Here is a 19,283-nt window from a genome sequence, read left to right as displayed (position 1 = left end):
AATGGTCAGGACAAACTTGGGAGATGTGAAAGTGGGGTGAGCCATTTTCTCTAGGGAAGTATAATGGGCAAAAAATTTAGAACTTGGCCAGGCTTCAAATCTAGTTTCAGTTTTCTTCTCTGTGGAATAAAGATATTTCTGTGGCCCATTACAGGGCAGCTAAGTGGCACAGGGGATAGATGGTTGGCCCTGAGCTCACATGTGGCCTCAGACACTTCCTAGCTGTGGGACCCTGAGCAAGTCATTTTACCCTGTTTGTCTCAATTTCCTCATCTGTAAAAGGAGCTGGAGAAGGACATGGCAAACACTCCAGTGTCTTTGACAAGAAACCCCCAAATGGGTCAGAAAGAGCTGGACACTACTAATGGACTTAAAAATTGTCCCTTACATAATGCTATTCATGTCTGGGGTGAAGGCATCCATTGCCCCCTACCTTGTTGCCATCGGGGCCTGGGGGGCCAGATGGACCTCGGCTTCCAATGGCACCTGTAGGACCGACTGCTCCACTTTCTCCAGGGGGACCACGCTCACCCTGGAAGAGAGAAGGTGTTGGGAGCAGTGAGTCTGGGTAAGGCTGAAGGGGGTGCACATTCTCTGTAGAAAGGGCTGGCATTCCAGGCCTTGGCAGGGGAAATGGGTGTGTCTGTTCATTCCTTCCCCAGCTGACCCTTTTCTTAACCCATCCCTTGCCTGATGAGAGGGAAGTGATCCTGTGGCTTCAAGGCTCTGGGCAGCTAAGGACCAAGGCCAGAGCACACAGAGCCCTTCTAGCCTCTTTGCTGTTGGCTCTGGCTCCAGCATCAGGCTCCCTCAGGCATCCTTGGGGTGTGGGGTCACCCTGCAGCTCAGCTGGGCCCCCTGGGGGAAGCCACTCACAGATCTTGTCCCCGACCCTTCAGGGTAGATCTGAAGATCGTAGCCCGAGTCCTGTGCCTCTCTTTCTGCCCCACTGTATCTAGGCTTTAAAGTGTGGCCAGCCCAGCTCTGGGGGGAGGGCAGTGCCTGGGTCTGGCCCAGCAGGTCCAGTGTGTCGGCGTCCGCAGCAGACATGGGGCGAATGGGCAGGCTGACCGCCAGGGCCGCCATCTGTCTGACGAAGGCCAGCAGTGCCTTCTGAGTGCCCTCAAACATGGCATTCCCAGGGAATACTCACTCTTGGGCCAGCAGGTCCGGGGAGGCCAAATTCACCAGGGAGACCCTAGAGAAAAGACAAGGAAAAACAGTTAGTTAATCCACATACCTTACATGCTCATCCAAGACTCCCAAAAGGCAACAGAAAGAAACCTTATTTTCATGGGAAGACAGCTCAGCGGTGTCCATCGATGCCAAAGCAGGCAAGGTTGAGCAGAGGGCTGAGGTGATGTGTGTGTATGTGTGTGTGTGTGTGTGTGTGTGTGTGTGTGTGTGTGTGTGTGTGTGTGTGTGAGAGAGAGAGAGAGAGAGAGAGAGAGAGAGGGCAGGGGGGAGGGAAGGAAAGAGGTAGAGAGACAAAGAGAGACAGAGACCAGACAGATAGAGACAGAGAGAGAGAGAGAGAGAGGGAGAGGCATTCAGAGGGAGAAGGGGGGCAGGCAGGGGAGCCACAAAACCCTGCACTTACCCTTTCTCCTACTTTGCCACCTTCACCAGCAGGGCCTGAGGGGCCAGGTAGACCCTACATCGAGAGAAAGGCAGATCGAATGTCAATTCTGGTTGAGCTGAATGAGCAGGGGCCCTGAGGCCTGGGGTGTGTGTGTGTGTGTGTGTGTGTGACAGATTTCAGTCAGTCTCACCTGGAAGCCTGGAGGACCAGCGGGACCCTGTTCACCTTTTCCACCTTGGACACCCTAAAAACCCAAAAGGAGAAAGATCATTTCTTGTGAACAGGAACAGAGGAGAGAATGGCATTCAGAGGCTCAGGCGCAGGAGATGGGGCTGGAGCAATACTTACAGCAGGGCCAGGGGGTCCCTGAGCACCGTTGTTCCCATCAGGGCCGGGGGCTCCCTACAGAAGAGCAGAGAGACACCTGATCACAGAAGGGCAGCAGAGCCTGGCCCAGGAAGGCCCGAGAGGAGAGAAGCACCTCCAAGGTGCCAGCATGGGGCCTACCCTAGCTCAGCCAGGGCCCAGCCGGGGCAGCGACTGGCCCCCATCACCCTTCTCTTTACAAGATCAAGGAATGAGCCCAGAGGTCTGCCTGTGGTCCTGAGGCCCCTGGCTGCCCTGAGAGGGCTGAGCAAGGTGGAAGGGCCCTTAGGAGCAGCCTCTGCAGAGCCATGTGCTCCTGTGACCTAACCTCCCTGCATCCTCGGACCCCCCCAACTAAGGCGCTGCTCTAGGGCATAAACGAGCCAACTTCATGGCCCTGCTAGGTGGGATGGGGGCGGGAAACTAAGCATGAGGCCCAACTCGGGGGCAGGCGGTGGGGGGGGGGGATGAGCAGAGCTAAGCTCAGGCCCCACGCTGGAACATGCCAGCTGGGTGACTGGCCCAGACTAGCCATGCAGCATCAGTGAACCTGAATCCTCAGGGAATGCTCAGCATCCCCTGGGCCCTGACATCTCCGGGCCCCTCAAACTTACCCGAGCTCCAGCAAGACCAGCATGACCTTTTTCCCCACTTTTGCCAGGATCACCCTGAAATAGAAGCATGAAAAGGAATGAAGAATGGCCTTGACCTCCCACACTCAGGCACACAAGTCTCTGCAGGATAGAACTGCCCCCGCCCCCCCCATTTTAGTTTGGTTCTGCTTTCTGTCACATCCACTTCGATTCCTCAATCCCGCTATCGATTCATGTGCTAGTCAGACTCTTGTGGTGGTCAGTGGGCAGACGCAGGCCCAGCAAGCTGATGCCCCCCTGGCACAAATATATTTGGAGGCACAGACTTCATGATCGTGGGTTCTGCAGACTACTTACAGCAGGACAAGGGGCAAGAGAACAGTAAAGGGGATGTCTCCCAAGGGGGCAGAGTGCTGGGCAAGGCCACAGCGTCCAAACCAGGGGGCCTTGGCTATCACTGCGTATGAGGAGTAGACTGGCCCTGGGGGGGGTGGTGGGGAGAATTTGAGGACATGTTGGGGTGGGTCAGATGGTCAGTGTCTGCCCAAGCACAGGAAAGCTGGCCCAATGGCAAGTGGAGGTCCTGTGAGCTTCAGGCCTGCAGCCGTGCCAGGAAGAGACCCAGGAGTCCGTGGGCTCACCTCCACCTTCCCAGAAGGGCGTCTGGTGGAGAGTGGGGACAGGATCTCTCCCTGCACCTCCCAAGGGCAGGGCCTCATTTTGGGGCCATCCCTGCTTCTAACCCTCAGAGCTTCCCTGGTACATGATGGCCCATACACACATTTGGAAGGAAGGAAGGAAGGAAGGATGGAAACGTTACTTACATTGGGGCCTTTAGGCCCGGGGAAGCCAATGTTACCAGGTTCACCTCTGTTCCCAGCAGGACCCGTGGGGCCAGGTCTGCCATCAGCACCAGGAAGACCCTAGAAGAGACCAAGACTTAGGACTACAGTTCTCCCAGGCTGGTGTCTGTTTGCTGGCTGCGGGAGCTGTGGGAGGATGGGAATGAGCTTGCTTCCTACACAAGACCTGCCCTAAATGCATCCTGTTCTGCTGAGGCTGTGGTGCACCCCCCACTCCCATCCCACCATGTGTGCACTAGGGACACTTCTGTGGGACATACTGGGCTCTCCATGTACTGGTCTAGGGCTAAGAGCCCGGCATCTGGGCATATAAGGGAGATACGTATTACTTACGGCAGGGCCTTCTTTCCCAGTGGGGCCAGTATTTCCAGGGGAGCCAGGCAGACCCTAGGAGCAGAATAAGGCAGTTGTATTAGGGCCTTAGAAAGTGGTCCATCACAAACAAAGTCAATGAAGCCAAAATTATAAGGGAAGTAGAAAACTGAGAAATAATTTTTACAACCAGTATCTCTGATAAAGGCCTCATTTCTCGAATATATAGAGGACTGAGTCAAATTTATAAAAAGACAAGTCATTCCCCAATTGATAAATGGTCAAAGGATATGAACAATTTCCAGACAAAGAAATCAAAGGTATCTATAATCATATGAAAAATGCTCTAAATCACTATTTTTTATTTTATTTTATTTTTTAGTGAGGCAATTGGGGTCAAGTGACCTGCCCAGGGTCACACAGCTAGTAAGTGTGTGTTAAGTGTCTGAGGCCGGATCCGAACTCAGGCACTCCTGACTCCAGGGCCGGTGCTCTATCCACTGCGCCACCTAGCTGCCCCATCTAAATCACTATTGATCAGAGAAAGGCCAATTAAAACAACTCTAAGGTATTACCTCACACCTCTCAGAGTGGCAAATATAACAAAAAAGGAAAATATTGAATGTTGGAGGGGATGTGGGAAAGCTGGCAAGCTAATCCACTATTGGTTGAGTTGTGAAAAGATCCAACCATTCTATAGAGCAATTTGGAACTATGCCCAAAGGGTTATAGAACTGTGCATGCCCTTTGATCCAGCAATACCACTGCTGGGTTTATATCCCAAAGACATCCTCAAAAAGAGAAAAAGACCTATTTGTACAAAAATATTTATAGCAGCTCTTTTTGTGGTGACTAAGAACTGGAAATCAAAGGAATGCTCATCCATTGGGGAATGGCTAAACAAGCTGTGGTATATGATGGTGATGGAATATTATTGTGCTATAAGAAATGACAAGCAGGATGACTTCAGAAAGGCCTGAAAAGACTTGTGTGAACTGATATATAGTGAAGTGAGCAGAACCAAGAGAACATTGTACACAGAGACAGCAGTATTGTTGGTTGAAGAACCATGAATGACTTAACTATTCTCAACAATACAAGGATCCAAGACAATCCCAAAGGACTCATGATGAAACATACTATTCATCTCCAAAGAAAGAACTGATATTGATGGAACACAGACTAAAGCATGCTATTTTTCACTCTCATTTTTTTCTTTTGAGTTTTCTTATACAAAATGACTAATAGGTAAATGTTTTACATAATTGCACATGTATAACCTATATCTTATTGCTTGCTGCCTGGAGAGGGGAGAAGGAAAGAAGGAGGGATAGAATTTGGAATTCAAAACTTTAAATAAAAATGTTTATTTAAAAAAAAGTGGTCCTGCATGACTAATACAGCTCCCTAGACAGGTGGAGAGGGGTTATCTCCTGCCTTATCTGTCTCTATTTCTCCCTGGGTCTCTAGCTTTCTCTTTCCTGTAGGTGCAATGCAGCTCACCTATTGGTCAGTAACACGAGAAACTGCTAAGAGACACACGGTCGATACTGGCATCTTTTTTTCCCTGAATCAAACTTATTTTTTTCACAATAATTTCTAAAATGTGCACTGCATTAGAAAGAGCCTTGGTGGGCAGCTAGGTGGTGCAGTGGATAAAGCATTGGCCCTGGATTCCGGAGGACCTGAGTTCAAATCTAGCCTCAGATACTTGACACTTACTAGCTGTGTGACCCTGGGCAAGTCATTTAACCCTCATTGCCCTGCAAAGAAAAAAGAAAAAAAAAAAAAAAAAAGAAAGAGCCCTGGCCTGGTAAATCCTGATGCTGTCTCTGCCCTTTGTTAGGGGGACACCTGAGGCCTAGTTCCCTCTCACGTTAAAAAGTGAAGGGACCAGGGCAGCAGATGCAGTGCCGCTGCAGCAAAGGTCTACTTCTGGTCAGATGAATTGCTGTTGCCATGGTTACAGGGCCAACTCTCTACAGAGAAGGGTGTGGACTCTATGAGAAAGCTCATGCCCCCAGCCCACAGGACCTGAGAATCTGTAACTTAGAATGCACCCCTCTACCCTCACCCCCAAGTCTGCACCACAGAACCAGTGCCCAACAATCACCAAGTGGGCATGAGTCCAACAGGGTTTGACTCTTGCAGGGCCTTGGCTTGGCTCATCTCATTAGCCCAGGTCAGGACACCCCCTCCCCCACTGGACATGCAGTGCCCAAGTCCCTTTGGGGCCTCTTCTTTTTCTCCTTTGCTCACAGAGGACCAGAGACCTTGCAGGTTCCCACACAGTACTGAAACTTACTCTGGGGCCCATGAGACCAGGCTCACCAGGCCGGCCAGCATCTCCATTGGGGCCTCTCCCTCCAGCAGGACCAGAGGGGCCGCGGTTACCAGGGGGACCCTGTTTTTAAAAAAAGAGGCAGGAAGTGAGACCTACTCTGTCTGGCCAGGTCTGCAGAGGGTGGGGTTGGGGTTTGGGGTGGTGGGTGAAAGGGGGTCTCTGGGCTCCACTTACCATGCCACCAGCTCGGCCATCAGCTCCAGGAAGACCCCGGGATCCTGGGACACCCTGCCAAATAGGACACAACCGGTCAGGATGATCCCATCAGGGGAGTCCCCCAAGAAGCAAGAACATGGAGCCTCCACAGAAGGAAGGCTGACCCCCCGCCCCTACCGAATCAAAGAACAACCCCCTGGGAGTGAGCCGGCCTAGCAGGAAGGTCCCAGGCTGCCTCATACCCGGCTGGTGAGTCACTGGCTTAGAGGCCAATTGCAAACAGATGTTTCTGTAGCTTAGTCCAGAACCCCACGGCATGACCGCCTTCCAAGGAGCTGCACTTGATACCTACTCTGAGTCCTGGGGGTCCTGTGGGGCCGGTGGACCCTGGCTCGCCATTGGGTCCTCTCTTGCCTTCTTCACCGCTGGGGCCGGGAGGGCCTTGGGGCCCGGCGGAACCCTGTCCCCAACAGAAACAAGAAACAAAAGCAGCAATTATCTCCCTTCTCAGTCAGGGCGGGAGGAGGGAAGGAGGATACCCCAATATCGGTTAAGCAGCAGCTACTCACCGGCTCCCCCTTGTTTCCACTTTCTCCTTTGGAACCAGCAGGACCAGGCTCACCCTACAATCGAGACACACGGGTCACTGGACAAAGCTCCTGACAAGCCCTTTGGCCCAGGGCCCATCAGGGCAGACCAGACCGACTGCTTCCTCTGATGGGCATGGAAGCTGTGGGGCAGCGGCTGTGCCAGGAGCAAGAGAGCTGGAAGGTCCCATGGGGCACTGTGAGCTGCCCATGGCCCCCTAGGGACACAGCAATAGGCTGCCTACCTTGTGGCCCAGTCACTCTAAAAACAGTTAGACAAAGGGTCCCAGAGATAGCCCTGAGAGTGTAAAGATGTAGGGAAAGGACGTTGAAAAGATGCCACTCACTGCAAGTCCTCTGGGACCAGAGGCACCAGCAGCGCCTGCAGGACCAGGGATACCTCGAGGACCAGGCAGACCGGGGGCTCCAGCGACACCAGGGAGTCCCTGCAGACACAAGCCAGAATACCCAATGGTCATTCTCCTGCTGCTGGCCACTGAGCCTGCAGGAGAACCAGACCAAGGGCTCTGTTTGAGGATACTTACTGCAGCACCCTTGGCTCCTGTGAGACCGTTGGCACCAGGATTACCCTAGGGAAGAAGGAGATGGTGAAGCCCAGTCAGCAGATGGCCCCCTCCCCCCTCTTCCTCTCCAGGCCAGGATCACTTACTGCAGGGCCAACAGGGCCAGTCAAGCCGGGAAGACCCAGCTCCCCACGAGGACCGGCGGGGCCAGCGGGGCCAGGGTTGCCGACAGGGCCGAGTTCTCCCTAGAAGATCAAATGCAGAGAGGACAGTGACCGTCTTGTTCTACCTCTTTGACCAAGGGCAACTCTAGGGATGACATACTTCTGTAAGGAGTAGGAACTGGATTTGAATCCTGGCCGGATCGACGCTTCCCCTCTTGGAGCATGCTGACCCTAGTCTTTGATAGGGGGCAGTGGGTCTCAATGCCCTGGGAAGTCTCTCCCTGCTCTGGGACCCTGTCTGCGGGGGCTCAGCAGGTCTTAGCCCAGGCCCACTGCTCTCTCCACCAACTCTGAGATCCAGACGGGCAGACACAACTAACTGCTCCGTATTGAGATTGGCTCCCGTTAAAGGAGCTATTGAACTGGGCAGAGGGACAGAATTCCATCGATGTATGTTAGGACAGAGTTGGGAAAAAAAGAGACCACTGTATACCTCTCTGTAAGCCATGAACAAATAGAAAGGGTGTCCTCACCTTGGGGCCAGGGGCACCTGGGAAGCCAGGGGGACCAGCAGAGCCGATGGGACCCTAGGGAGACAAAGTGGGCAGTTAGGATACCTTTCAGAAGACATCGTACTCATCGGCCACCAAGGCCGGGGGCCTGTTTCCTGGTTTCTGGACTAACGATAGTGACTTTGTAACCAAGAAGGAGGGCAGGGCCTTGGAGGGTAATGGGGAGAAAGGCTGGGCTCCCCGAGGAGGCTGGCCACACCAAGAGCAAAAGAGGGGCCCTCTCCTCCTAACTGCGTGAGGCGTGGCCAATAGAAGCTGAGCAAACATGTCAAGGGCTCTGCTGAGACCAGAGAACAGGCCTGGCTTGGCACATGGCACACACACACAAACACACATGCACACACGTGTGCAAACATATACACATAACACACTCACATGCATACACATGTACAAACTCGCCTGCACACACACCCCTACTAAAAGCAACATCGGGCCCTATCATTGGTACTACTCTCTTATAAAGGGCTATATAAATTCATTGCAGAGACGTAATAGAATCCCGAGGGACCACACAGCACCTGCTTGGGTCCCAAGTGTGGTTTTTAGGAAGAAAGGCTTTTGAGGAATACGGAGCAGACTTAGCAGAAAGGGCTCAAAGGTTCATGCAAACACTCCTTCATCCCAGGATGGTGGCTATGGATGGAACCTTGTTAAGGAGCCCACTGGAGTCCTGGGCTAGTGTCTGAATTGACAGGCATTGTGTTTGGGGGAATTCGGTGCGGAACCCCTCCCACCATCCCATCCCTCCACAATAACCTTGGCCTTGAGAAACTTACAGCAGGACCAACGGGGCCAACGCTCCCATCACTTCCACGGGCTCCCTGTGGACAACATGGAAGGAAGCTGTGAGAAGAGGAGCTCTCAGCACAGCCCCCTCCCCCCAAGAGGGGACAGCCGCCTCCCTGGGGAAGCTCTTACCACAGGGCCAGCGCCTCCAATGCGCCCTCTCTCTCCTGGAAGGCCTCGGGCTCCCTGGAGGAAGAAAAAGAGGCAGGTAGAAGACACTTGCATTTTTGCTCTTCACCTCATGGGGGGCAGGGCTGGGGTTCTCTCCAAGGTCCCTGGCGGCCAGTGAGGTTAGGAGCGGCCAGGAGATCAGAGCCTGTCACGGATGCCAGCTGAGCCCTGACCACCCCTGTCCGCTGCCCCCTCCTGGGAGTCCTCCCTCGCCATCTTCCAAAGAAGGGGCCCCACCCGACACTTACTGCTTGGCCGGGAGTTCCATTCTCACCGGGGGCACCAGGTTCCCCCTGCATGGATGAGAAAGAAGCGTTCTTGTGTTAGTACAACGTTTCAGGTGAGCACTGCTCATTTCACACTGACAGCATGGAGGCAAAGGAGGGAGGGGAAGGGACTGGAGCGGGAGGGGCTCTGGCAGGAGACCTGGCACTTACTAGATGTGTGATCTTAGGTACAACACTTCCCCTCCCTGATGCTCAGTGCCCTCATCCATAAGGAGGGAAAAATACTGAGGGAACCTTTTTGCCTATGGATCGATCCAGGACCAGAGAGATCTGGCTGGTGGGTTACTGGATTGGGGAAGGCATGTGGACCAGCTTGGAGGCCCCTGAGAGGAAGGGGAAGCCTGCCACAGTCGCACCTGCCCCACTCTCCCCCCTCCCCTCCCCCCATACTGAGCAGGAGAACCCGGGGCAGAAATCTAATAATGGTCGTGACCAGAGGGGGAAGGTAAAGATGGTGGCAAGCCTGGGAGGAGAGCTGGCGGCCCAGAGTCAGGTGTGAGCCTCGTCATAGAGGGAAAACTCTCAGGTGACTGAGGGGTTGGAAAGGCATTTCTGAAGCACTTTGCTTTCAATCTACAGAAACTCTTTGCAGACAGGGAGGGTGCATCCTATTTCCAACAACAAGGTGCGTGTCCCAGCAGGGAGGACTCCCCCTGTGGGTGGGCGCCTCATGCCCCGACACGTGGTTCTACACGTGTGCATGAAGAGCATGCGGCTCCACATTATGCTCTGCGCCACCACCTGACTGGTGAGCATTTGTGTGCAGGCACACACACATGTGTGGGCTCGTGTTCATACTATGGGCGCATATTTATGCATGGGTACATGCTCATGTGTGTATTTGTGCGTGTGCAGTGTTGATGTGTGTGTGCACACCAGCCTCTGGCAGGGTGGGACCACACCGGGTGCATGCTGGCAAGTGTCTGTATCCAATCCAACCCCTACCTTGACACCAGGAGCACCAGCTTGTCCTTTCAATCCGTCCAGACCATTGTGCCCCTAGAGAGAGAGGAGTCATCTTGTTCAAATCCCCAGTAAGGGCCCCACTCATCCAGGGAGGGTGGAGCCCTACAGCCTAAAACCCGCCTCTGGCATAGATGGGCTGGGTGACCTCTTTGGGCCTGCAGAAACCGAAGGCTGGCCTTCTCTGGACATGATTCCCTCTGTGTTTGGGATTCCGCTGCTTGGAGGGAGGCTGGTCCCAAGTACCTGATGCCTCATCTTCCTGGTATACAGACATCCCCACCTGAGCTCATGGGGGCGCATCTGGGCCTTGGCTGAGTGCTACCTGAATACCAAACCCCAGGGCAGCCTGCCCAACGGCCCTAGGTCAGCCAGCTGAGAGAGAGATGACGCATACCCGAATTCCCTTGAATCCAGGCAGGCCGGGAGTCCCAGGGAAGCCACGAGCACCCTGAAGAGAGAAATGAGGCTGCTCAGTCCTGAGTCACTGTCCCAGACCCCGCTTCCAACAACGCACACTCTCATCTCTTGCTCATCATCCAGGTCTTTCACATTAACAGGAGTTGGGGCCCCTCCTGCACGCTCCCCAAGCTGGTGAGCCTCATGAAAACCAGCTCAGCCAGGGTTTGTTCAGACATCTGGATGCTGACCGTGTGTTCTGGCTCCTCAGGGCCAGGACAGTGATGCTTCTTGGGAGATTCTCACCTGTGGTCCAACGATGCCTCTCTCACCAGGCCTTCCAGGCTTCCCAGGGTGACCCTGCGAGGAAAGAGGAGGAAGACTCAATTCTTCCATTTGGGATTCATTCTAATTCAGATGAACCTTGCAGAGCAATTCTAGGTGTTGTGGGAAAAGTCACAAGTTATAAAGGGGGGAAGGGGCCTCTAAAGGTGCATGCGGTCCAGCATGACCACGCCCCTCCACATTGTGACACTGATCTGTTGAGGGAGACCATTTTCCACATGAGGAAGCTTGTCAAAGGTGGGGGCTTCAGACTAGTTTGCTGACCCTCTCAATCCTATGGGTGCCCCAGCAGTGATACCCATGGCCTCCTGGAGTAATGCCAATGCCTCACTTACATCTTCACCAGACTTTCCAGGGGGTCCAGGGGGTCCTCGGGAACCAGCAGGGCCCTAGGGGAAAGGAGAGAACACATTCTGCTAGCCACATCCTTAGCACATCATAAGAATCTGCACAGACCCACCCCAGGATATCCCCACTTACAGTCTGACCAGGCTCTCCAGGCTCGCCGGCAGGTCCTTGGAAGCCTTGGGCACCCTAGAAGACAGGAATCCATGAGTACCACCCTAGGGATCTTAACTCCTTCTCTTTGTAAAAAGGAAAAGCTTATTTGAATTTACTTACGGGAGGTCCGCTGGCACCAGGGGGGCCTCTGGGTCCCATCAAACCCTGTAAAGGAGATACAGATGATGATCAATTATAAAAAGGCTGGCCTTTGACAAGGTGAGCTGACACAGCCCTGAGACACCGCCCAGGGGAATGTTGGGAAAATGACTCCCCCAGCCACTACCTCAGCTTCTCCCTCCAGTGAGACCAGGTGACAAGTGAGATGCTTCTCCCCCTCCCCTCTCCAGCTCTAGGCATGGAAATCTCATGATAGGGTTAGCATCTTGGAAACATTGGGAGGCAATTAGGCGGACACAGCTCTGGATCTTTCCTGGAGGTATGAAGAGCTGAATTCAGAAACTAGCTGCGTGACCCTGGGTTAGTCACTTCGCCTCTGCCTGCCTCCTTTTCCTCATCTATAAAATGGGATGATATCAGCAGGGTTGTTGTGAGGAGGGGAGTGAAATAATGTTTGTAAAGTGCTCTGCAAACCTTTGGTGCCACATGGCTACGCACTAGTGTTTGCAGACCCTTGCCAGGACAGCGGGGGAAGCAAGCCTGCTGGTGGCCGGGTTTGCAGTGGCACAGTGGTGATGGGGGTGATGGTGGGGAGGATGAGACCCCCTTGCCTGCCCAGTTACTCCCTCTGAATGGCCTTCTTTCTGACCAGCTCAGTAGAGTGTGGGGGAATGCAGAGGAAGCCCCACCTTGGGCACAGCTTCGCTCTAAGGTTATCCCGTAAATCTGTCTTCACTCAAAGGCCCAAAGCCATCCCGCCTGGGCAGCACAGTTGATGCCAGGCTGGGGATGGCCCAATGCGTCCCCATCTGAGTCGTGGCATCATGACAGAGGGAAGAAGATGGACAATTTGAACCCTCACCCCAACCTTTTTGCACCCTGGGTCCCTCGATTCAATCCAGTGTCACAAGCACTCATTTAGCACTCACTGTCAATATTTATTAAATGGAACCGAACTGTTTTCAGCTGAAGAAGAAAGACCCAACATTTTCCCAAGACCAGCTCTCTGGCAGACACGGGACAGGATGTAGTTAGTCCCTCTTTACGTCAGAATTCCACCCAAAGCTGACCACAAAGTGGAGGGAGGACTCAGTGACTTGCCAAGGTCTGTGCCCCCTGTGGACCGGGGGCTGCACTGTCTTGGCCTCCAGCGGAGCTAGGCTCGCCTGGGGGAGATGCCAAGCCAGACCTTGCCCAGAAGCAGTGCTGGTGGCGGGGGAGCATGTTAACCAGCCTGCTTTGGTTTTCACAAACAAGGCCTCTCATTCTTCACCACCCCACCAATAAAGAGCACAGTGACTTTGCGACAGACAAAAACGTGTGAGGTTTCTTAGGTCCATACCATCGGTCCTGGGCCTAAGTCCATTCCTTTGCTACTGTCATACTGGGCTGCGAAGTTCTAAGGAGGGAAAGAAAGAAAACAAAGCAGGTCAGTGGTCCTCCCTGACCTCTGGTCATCTCGACAGCAAGCTGGCTCATTCTGGAAGCGAAGGCCTCCTTTCTCCTCTTTTTTCCTTTTCCTAAGCTTCCCAGGAGAGACCGCCATGGCTGAAGGGGGCCTGTCCATTGTTTTCCTTTCCAAGCCTCTCTCCCTTGTGGACCCTGCTCTCCAGGTATGTCCTAGCTCCCTTCTCTTAGGCAGTTTTATGAAAAGACAGGGGAAGCATCCTTGAGAATTGAGACCCGACTTGCCACAGCTGGCTTTGGTTGGCTCGGACTTGAAGTGACAATGATACAGCAACTTCTAAACTAGCTGGAGGGGTCAGTACCAGCTCCCTTTCCCAGCCCTTCACTCCTCTTGGGGGAACAGATTGTGGTCCAACATCTTAGAGCTGCTCATGCATTTTGAATTGTCTTCATGACAGGGGTGAAATGGGGCAGTCCTGATTGGACTGAAGGAGGAAGCAGTAGGAGATTCCTTCCTTTTGAGAAAGTCTAATGGATCTTTCTGTCTCTCAGAGCATCCAAACTGTAATCTGCTGCACCTCCCCCCCCCCCCGTAGCGAAATCTCAGCTAAAGGTCTACCCTGTGCCCAAGAGGATGGCTCCTTCTCAATCCTGGGAAGAAATACAGGGAGGTACTGGGGCCCCCAAAGAGAGAGCTTCAGATAGAAGTCATTGAAACAGAATTGGGGGTCAAAGCCACCCTTCTGAGGGGCAGCATGAAGACACAAAGCAGCAAGACTGGGAGCTCTATAGACAGATCCCCACTAGAGGTCAAGAACTAATCTAAGGTCACCTGACACAGTTCAAGGAAAGGTGCTCCTTTTCTAATTGCCTCTGACTAAATTAAGCCTGAACTAATGTGGCTTGCAAGGTTTCATGAGTCAGAAAAGGAAGGAGAAAAGGAGAGAAAGAGGGAAAAAGGGAAAGAAGGAAGGAGGAAAAGAGGGAAAGAAGGAAGGAGAGAAAGAAGGAAAGAGGGAAGGAGAAAAGGAGAGAAAGGGGATGAAGGAAGGAAAGAGGAAAACGGGGGGAAAGAAGGAATAAAGGAAAGAGGGAAAGAAGGAGGACTATTGTTTGCAAAATTTTAAAAACAGGGAATTCACCTGTTTAATTTTCATCTCATAGATACCTATAAGTAATAAATAAGCTAGTATCTGTCAGTGTTGGCATCAGATGCCCAACATTCTTAGAGCCAAATGTTCACACAGGGAATAGGGTTACTAAAGAGATCTTCCCATGAATGAATCAGGTTAATAAGTGAGATCAAGAACACGCTTTCCCACACAAAGCAGATTTCTAACAAAACTATCAAGAAAACCCAACCCTACTGAACCCTTCATCCCTTCCATGCCATCTCCTAGTCTTTTAAATGTAACAATCCTGTGCTAAAATGAATCAAAGGTTCAAGGAGAAAGCTAAAAGCCTCTTACCCCACCAAGGCCAGGAGGACCAGGGGGCCCGGGAGGGCCTGGGGGACCATCTTCACCATCTCTGCCGGGAGGGCCTGGGGGACCCTGTTGTGCAAAAGGTGAGTTAGTTTAGCACTCAGGGGGTCCTGAACTCAGTGCCTAGGACTACAATACTCAGACAAAAGGGGTGGGTCAACCTTTTCACAAGCCTCTTGGGAGAGACAATTACCATTTGCAATCATGTAAATTCGACAACAGGCAGGTCCATTTGGGACCATATCGAACTGTGGGGTGTATGGCCTCTAGCATGCCCAGAAGAATCAGTCAGGGTTGAAATTCCGCATTGTTTGAACTTCCCAGAAATAATACTCAGAGTCTCTTCCCAGAGGCTTTGCTCTTGGCCAGTCTTTTAGCCCTTTTTGAACCTTGTTAGACACCCTCCCCCATTTCTTACTTATAATTCCTGATTACTCTGGTACAGCATTTGGTGTGATCATTACTTTGGGAGACTAGAACATTTTGAAGACTGCCTAATGCCATCACTGTATCTGTTGGCAAAGTGTCTCTGACAGAGGCATGTCACAAACACGCTTTTTCAACCAATAAATACTGCATACACATCAAATCCTTGAAGATGAATACTGGGGACAGAAGTGGGAGTAGAAGAGCTCCCATGGGCTGTTAAATAACACTGTATACCAAGAGCACAAAAATTTAGCATGGCATCAAAAACTCTGTGAGGATGAGTTAATCACCAAGAAACAAAAAGAGATTTCCTTGGGATTGAGAGGAAGGGATGGGTCAGCCAATAAAAAGAAGCCCATGAGAATAATGCAATCTTTTTTTGGGGGGGGGGTAGTGGGCCTGGTCATATGGCATTGCTTTATGGTGGTGAAAATGGGTCAATGAATCTATTTGCCCCATTGGCTATTCAATAGGCTAATTTACAACATGTTCTATTTAAAGAGTTGCTTATTGTGAACTACTTTGGCCAATTTCTGGGGATTTCTCTTGTAAGTTGTTCTAACATGAACAGATTTTAGAAAGATTTCCTTACTCTTGGACCGCGTGGGCCTCTGTCTCCTTGTGGTCCCTTCAAGAGAGAGAAACATGACTCAGTTATAAAGCTCAGGGTGACTTCCAGTGAACAACCAAATTATTCTCCAGTATGATTCATTGGTAGAACCAATTAAGTAAGCCATTCTGCTCAAAGTATATTATAAAGACATAGACTGTCTGGCAATACCAGCACTAGTATTCATGTCCAGGATAATTGCAGAATGTGGCTTTCCACCTTTGCTATAGTGTGGATAGCATGCATGGACATCATGAAAACCTTGCAAATGCTCTTCAAATTAGGCTAACTAACCCTAAATGAATATAGTCCACATCATCAGCACTTTTACACACAAGTCTTTAGCACGCAATCTTCTATCAAGGCTGACTCATTTTGGAAGAAGAATCAAATTTTCCTTTGTTTTCCTCTGACCATAGATTTTATCATTTGCCTAATTAATTTACTAATTTGATCAGAATGTTGGAAAAACCCCATCTTTAAAAATCTACTGTATATCACATTAATTTCAACTGAAAATTTCACACATCTCCAAGTTTTACAAAGAATTAATTCATGCTTACCTTTCTTCCTTTGGGTGTCTGGTTGGAAAGAAAGAGTCAAAGGTCATTAGGAAGAACAAGCCATACTCAGCCTATGAGTATCACAGACAAGCCTATCTGCTGGTGACTTTGCTCTTTTATGAATTTCAGGTTATTATTTGGAAATAGACATTTAAACATTATCCCGACTATTCCTTTGTCTCTCTGTGATGTGCTGATACTGTGCATGCCTGGGCTGCTCGTGGCTAGAATGGAGTTAGTCAACTCTCTTGCAGACCGGTATAGAGAGACCTCATCCTTTTCAGATCACAAGGAGGAAAAAGTGTCTCTGGCTCCCTATGGTCCACTTGCCCCAGAAACTGGTTCAGAATCCCAAGCCTCTCCCTCTTGGGCTCTCCTTGACATGGCCCAGCCCACAAGGGTGGGTCCTTCCCTGGGTAGCCAGGCCCTGACATCTGCCACCAGAAACCTTCAGACAGCTCTCTGGATTGCTGCCTAGTCAATGCCAGTCTTCACAGCCCCTCTCCCCCAACTAATCACTCCTGGTGACTGACTCACAAACTCTATAAACAAGAATACATAAAAGTGATACTGACCTCTTGTACAGCTGTAGGAGAAAGGAGAAAACAGGAGACATCGTTATTTTGGATTACAGCATTAGTGGGTCCCTAACACTAAATAGCAGCCACAAGGCAGACTGGTAAAAACTAGAAGATGAATTGGTTTGAATAATTGGAAAAGGCCCTTTGTGTTTTATTGCATGGAAGAATGTGGGGCTGGAGGGAGGGGGGAGCAGGTCATAGTAGAGGGGGTCTTGTCCAGCATTTGTTCCCGGAGACATTTCACGAGTTTATAGCAGAATGATGCCCAGTCTGTGAAGGGGGTAGGTGTCACCTAACAATTAAGAGCTTTGGCAGATAAACGAAATTCCCCAGGTCAGGACGTTAACTAGCAATAATTCACAAATGATTCACAGCTGCAGGTTAAAACTTCTCCACTGTAGCTCATCTCCAATGCCCTCTCTTGGACGAAAAGGGCAACCTGAGCTTTGGCCCAGGCCCTGGAAGGCGCCACACTGAACTAGAAATCTGAGTTTTTGCACCAACTCCGCTAAAGTGGGCAGGAGGAAGGGGATGGAAGCTGGGGGCAGGGCTGATCACGAAAATCTTGGAAGACCCCTAGTGCGGGCTCTAGAGGTTCAATTATCCAGGGAGTTTGGAACTCATCAAAAGTCTAAAAAGAGGACCTTAATTCAATATTGTATTCGTATTTACTGGGTGAGGTATAATGAACCATTCCCTAAGAAAATGCGCGTCCTGGTCAAATTTGGGGTGGGTAATTTAACCTTAAAAAAAAAAAAAAGTTCCGCAGAACTATTTCTGGTGTGGCGAATGCCGCTGCCCCCCTTGCCCATTATCAGTTGGGTGCCACAATAAGAAATTTTGGATCTTCCTTTCGCTGCCTTCGGCCACCAACTTGGGTGGGGTAGGGTGCGGATAATATGAGCCTCGCCTCTTCTTGAACAGGGCACCCCCAAAAAGAGATTTCGGATTTTGTCTTCTTCTTTTTAAAAAATCCTTCCACCAGAGCCAAGAGGCGGGGATTTACTGAGTTTTTTAAATGGGCATGCAGTCGAGGAGGGGTGGGGAAGGATGGAGAAGGTTTAACGTAGCGGTCCTCGTCTCCAGTCCCTTTCTTTACTTCTACCCCCAGCCTTATGCCCCGCCCCGCCCGGGGTGTTCACTCTGGCGCTCAGTCCCTAGCCCCCACCCCCTGCTCCAAAGCCCAGAGGTCCCCAATAGGGGCTAAGAGAGACAATTTCCCTAAAGCCCAGAGCTAGACGAGCCTCGTCTGGTCTAGTTCCTGATGAGGGAACCATTAAGAAGCCCCTGCCTCCAGCCTCCTGGGGGCTCCTGCACCCCTCCTTGGACTGCGGTGAGTCAGGGAGTCTCAGACTTCTCACAGTTGCTGCCCAGAGTGGGGCGCGCTTCGCCCCACCCACTTTCAGGGGCTCGGATCAAAAATGTTTTTTTTAATTTTCGGGGTGATTGCGGCTTCCCAAGACAACTACAGCTTTAGCGCAGCCGGCTTTCGCAGAACCGCACCGGCCCCAAAGTTTCGCAGAAACCATCCGAAAGACTTACGAGCCCAGCCTAAGTCGTCCCGGGGCCCCTCCCCAGGCTGGCCACAAGAGGGCGACCAGTCCACACGGATGCCTACACTTGCAGGAGGGACTCTCGTGCGGCCAGCGGAGGAACCCAAGCAGGATTGAGGAGGAGGAGGGGGGGAGGAGGGTGTTTCTATTTGAACAGGGCTCGGAGCTGGAGGAACGGAGAGCATATCTTGGAAGGGCTGAGGAAACTGGGGCAAGGACTTGGCCGGGGACACTCAGCCGCGGCTCGACAGAAGAGCCCCAATTTGAACTCGGGACCCAGGGCTCCTTCCACAGCGTCTGGTCAGAGAAGCTTGACCATCCCTGGATTTCCCGGGGTCCGCGCTGGCTTCACCCTAAGTTTGCCCCACTGGATACTCCCAGGACGCCCCCGTGTCCCCAGTCCCCGGCCCGGGGCCCGCTTACCCTGAGCTGCGGCCAGGCACCAAGTGGCCGCGAGCAGCAGCCAGAGGCGCGCGTCCGCAAAGCTGAGCATGTCTGCGGTCCGAGGGACGGACGGACACTCAGACGGACATGCAGACTCCTTGGGGCGCGGGCCGGGCCGGGGGCTGCCGGAGGAGTGGAGATTGCTGAGTTGCGGGTCCGGCCGACAGGAAGACCACCGGCCGCCGGCTGGATGCTAAAATAAGGTCGGCCGTCGGCCTGTATTTATCCGGCCCACGACTCGGGGGGCCTGGGGTGGCTCCAAGTGCGCAGCAGCCAATGAGAGGCGGCCGGCGGGGGCCTGGGGCGGGGGGGTTGGGCGGGAACCTGAGGGGGGGCTTCGGGGGCGGGGCGGGGCGCTCAAATTGGTTCCATTCTTTGTGAGGACGTGGACAGTTTTGAAGCTTAGGAAGGAAATTGTGACTTGGCTTCCCCGCCCACCCCCCCACCCCCCGCACGCTCTCCCCACTTCCCAGACACTCACGGGTCGGGCCTCTCGGAGATGCCCGAAGTCCCTTCTTGGGGGCACTGGGGTAGGGGGTGGGGACAGAGGGAGGGACGCCGGGGCAGGAGCTGTCCA

At 52.3% G+C, this 19,283-nt stretch overlaps 1 protein-coding gene across 1 annotated transcript in view; it reads right to left on the bottom strand.

Annotated features, from left to right (window-relative positions):
- COL1A2 (collagen type I alpha 2 chain) overlaps positions 1–18,914 on the bottom strand; it is a 30,811-nt gene extending 11,897 nt beyond the window's left edge. Inside the window, exons 1-31 of the mRNA XM_043967267.1 lie at positions 18,686–18,914; positions 16,704–16,714; positions 16,129–16,146; positions 15,548–15,583; positions 14,512–14,595; positions 12,978–13,034; positions 11,636–11,680; positions 11,495–11,548; positions 11,350–11,403; positions 10,976–11,029; positions 10,668–10,721; positions 10,253–10,306; positions 9,269–9,313; positions 8,982–9,035; positions 8,840–8,884; positions 8,025–8,078; positions 7,474–7,572; positions 7,349–7,393; positions 7,151–7,249; positions 6,786–6,839; positions 6,569–6,676; positions 6,235–6,288; positions 6,022–6,120; positions 3,738–3,791; positions 3,366–3,464; positions 2,563–2,616; positions 1,931–1,984; positions 1,773–1,826; positions 1,601–1,654; positions 1,154–1,198; positions 434–532 (exon numbers count right to left, since the gene is read on the bottom strand). Of these exons, the coding sequence (XP_043823202.1) occupies positions 434–532; positions 1,154–1,198; positions 1,601–1,654; positions 1,773–1,826; positions 1,931–1,984; positions 2,563–2,616; positions 3,366–3,464; positions 3,738–3,791; positions 6,022–6,120; positions 6,235–6,288; positions 6,569–6,676; positions 6,786–6,839; positions 7,151–7,249; positions 7,349–7,393; positions 7,474–7,572; positions 8,025–8,078; positions 8,840–8,884; positions 8,982–9,035; positions 9,269–9,313; positions 10,253–10,306; positions 10,668–10,721; positions 10,976–11,029; positions 11,350–11,403; positions 11,495–11,548; positions 11,636–11,680; positions 12,978–13,034; positions 14,512–14,595; positions 15,548–15,583; positions 16,129–16,146; positions 16,704–16,714; positions 18,686–18,755 (1,860 nt within the window). The 5' untranslated portion in view covers positions 18,756–18,914. The remainder of the gene's footprint in view (positions 1–433; positions 533–1,153; positions 1,199–1,600; positions 1,655–1,772; positions 1,827–1,930; positions 1,985–2,562; positions 2,617–3,365; positions 3,465–3,737; positions 3,792–6,021; positions 6,121–6,234; positions 6,289–6,568; positions 6,677–6,785; positions 6,840–7,150; positions 7,250–7,348; positions 7,394–7,473; positions 7,573–8,024; positions 8,079–8,839; positions 8,885–8,981; positions 9,036–9,268; positions 9,314–10,252; positions 10,307–10,667; positions 10,722–10,975; positions 11,030–11,349; positions 11,404–11,494; positions 11,549–11,635; positions 11,681–12,977; positions 13,035–14,511; positions 14,596–15,547; positions 15,584–16,128; positions 16,147–16,703; positions 16,715–18,685) is intronic.
- Between the last annotated feature and the right edge of the window lie 369 nt (positions 18,915–19,283).

This window comes from Dromiciops gliroides, chromosome 5 (genome assembly GCF_019393635.1).
Source record: "Dromiciops gliroides isolate mDroGli1 chromosome 5, mDroGli1.pri, whole genome shotgun sequence".
In the NCBI taxonomy this organism is placed as follows: Eukaryota; Metazoa; Chordata; class Mammalia; order Microbiotheria; family Microbiotheriidae; genus Dromiciops; species Dromiciops gliroides.
This window is presented reverse-complemented; position numbering and strand designations above follow the sequence as displayed.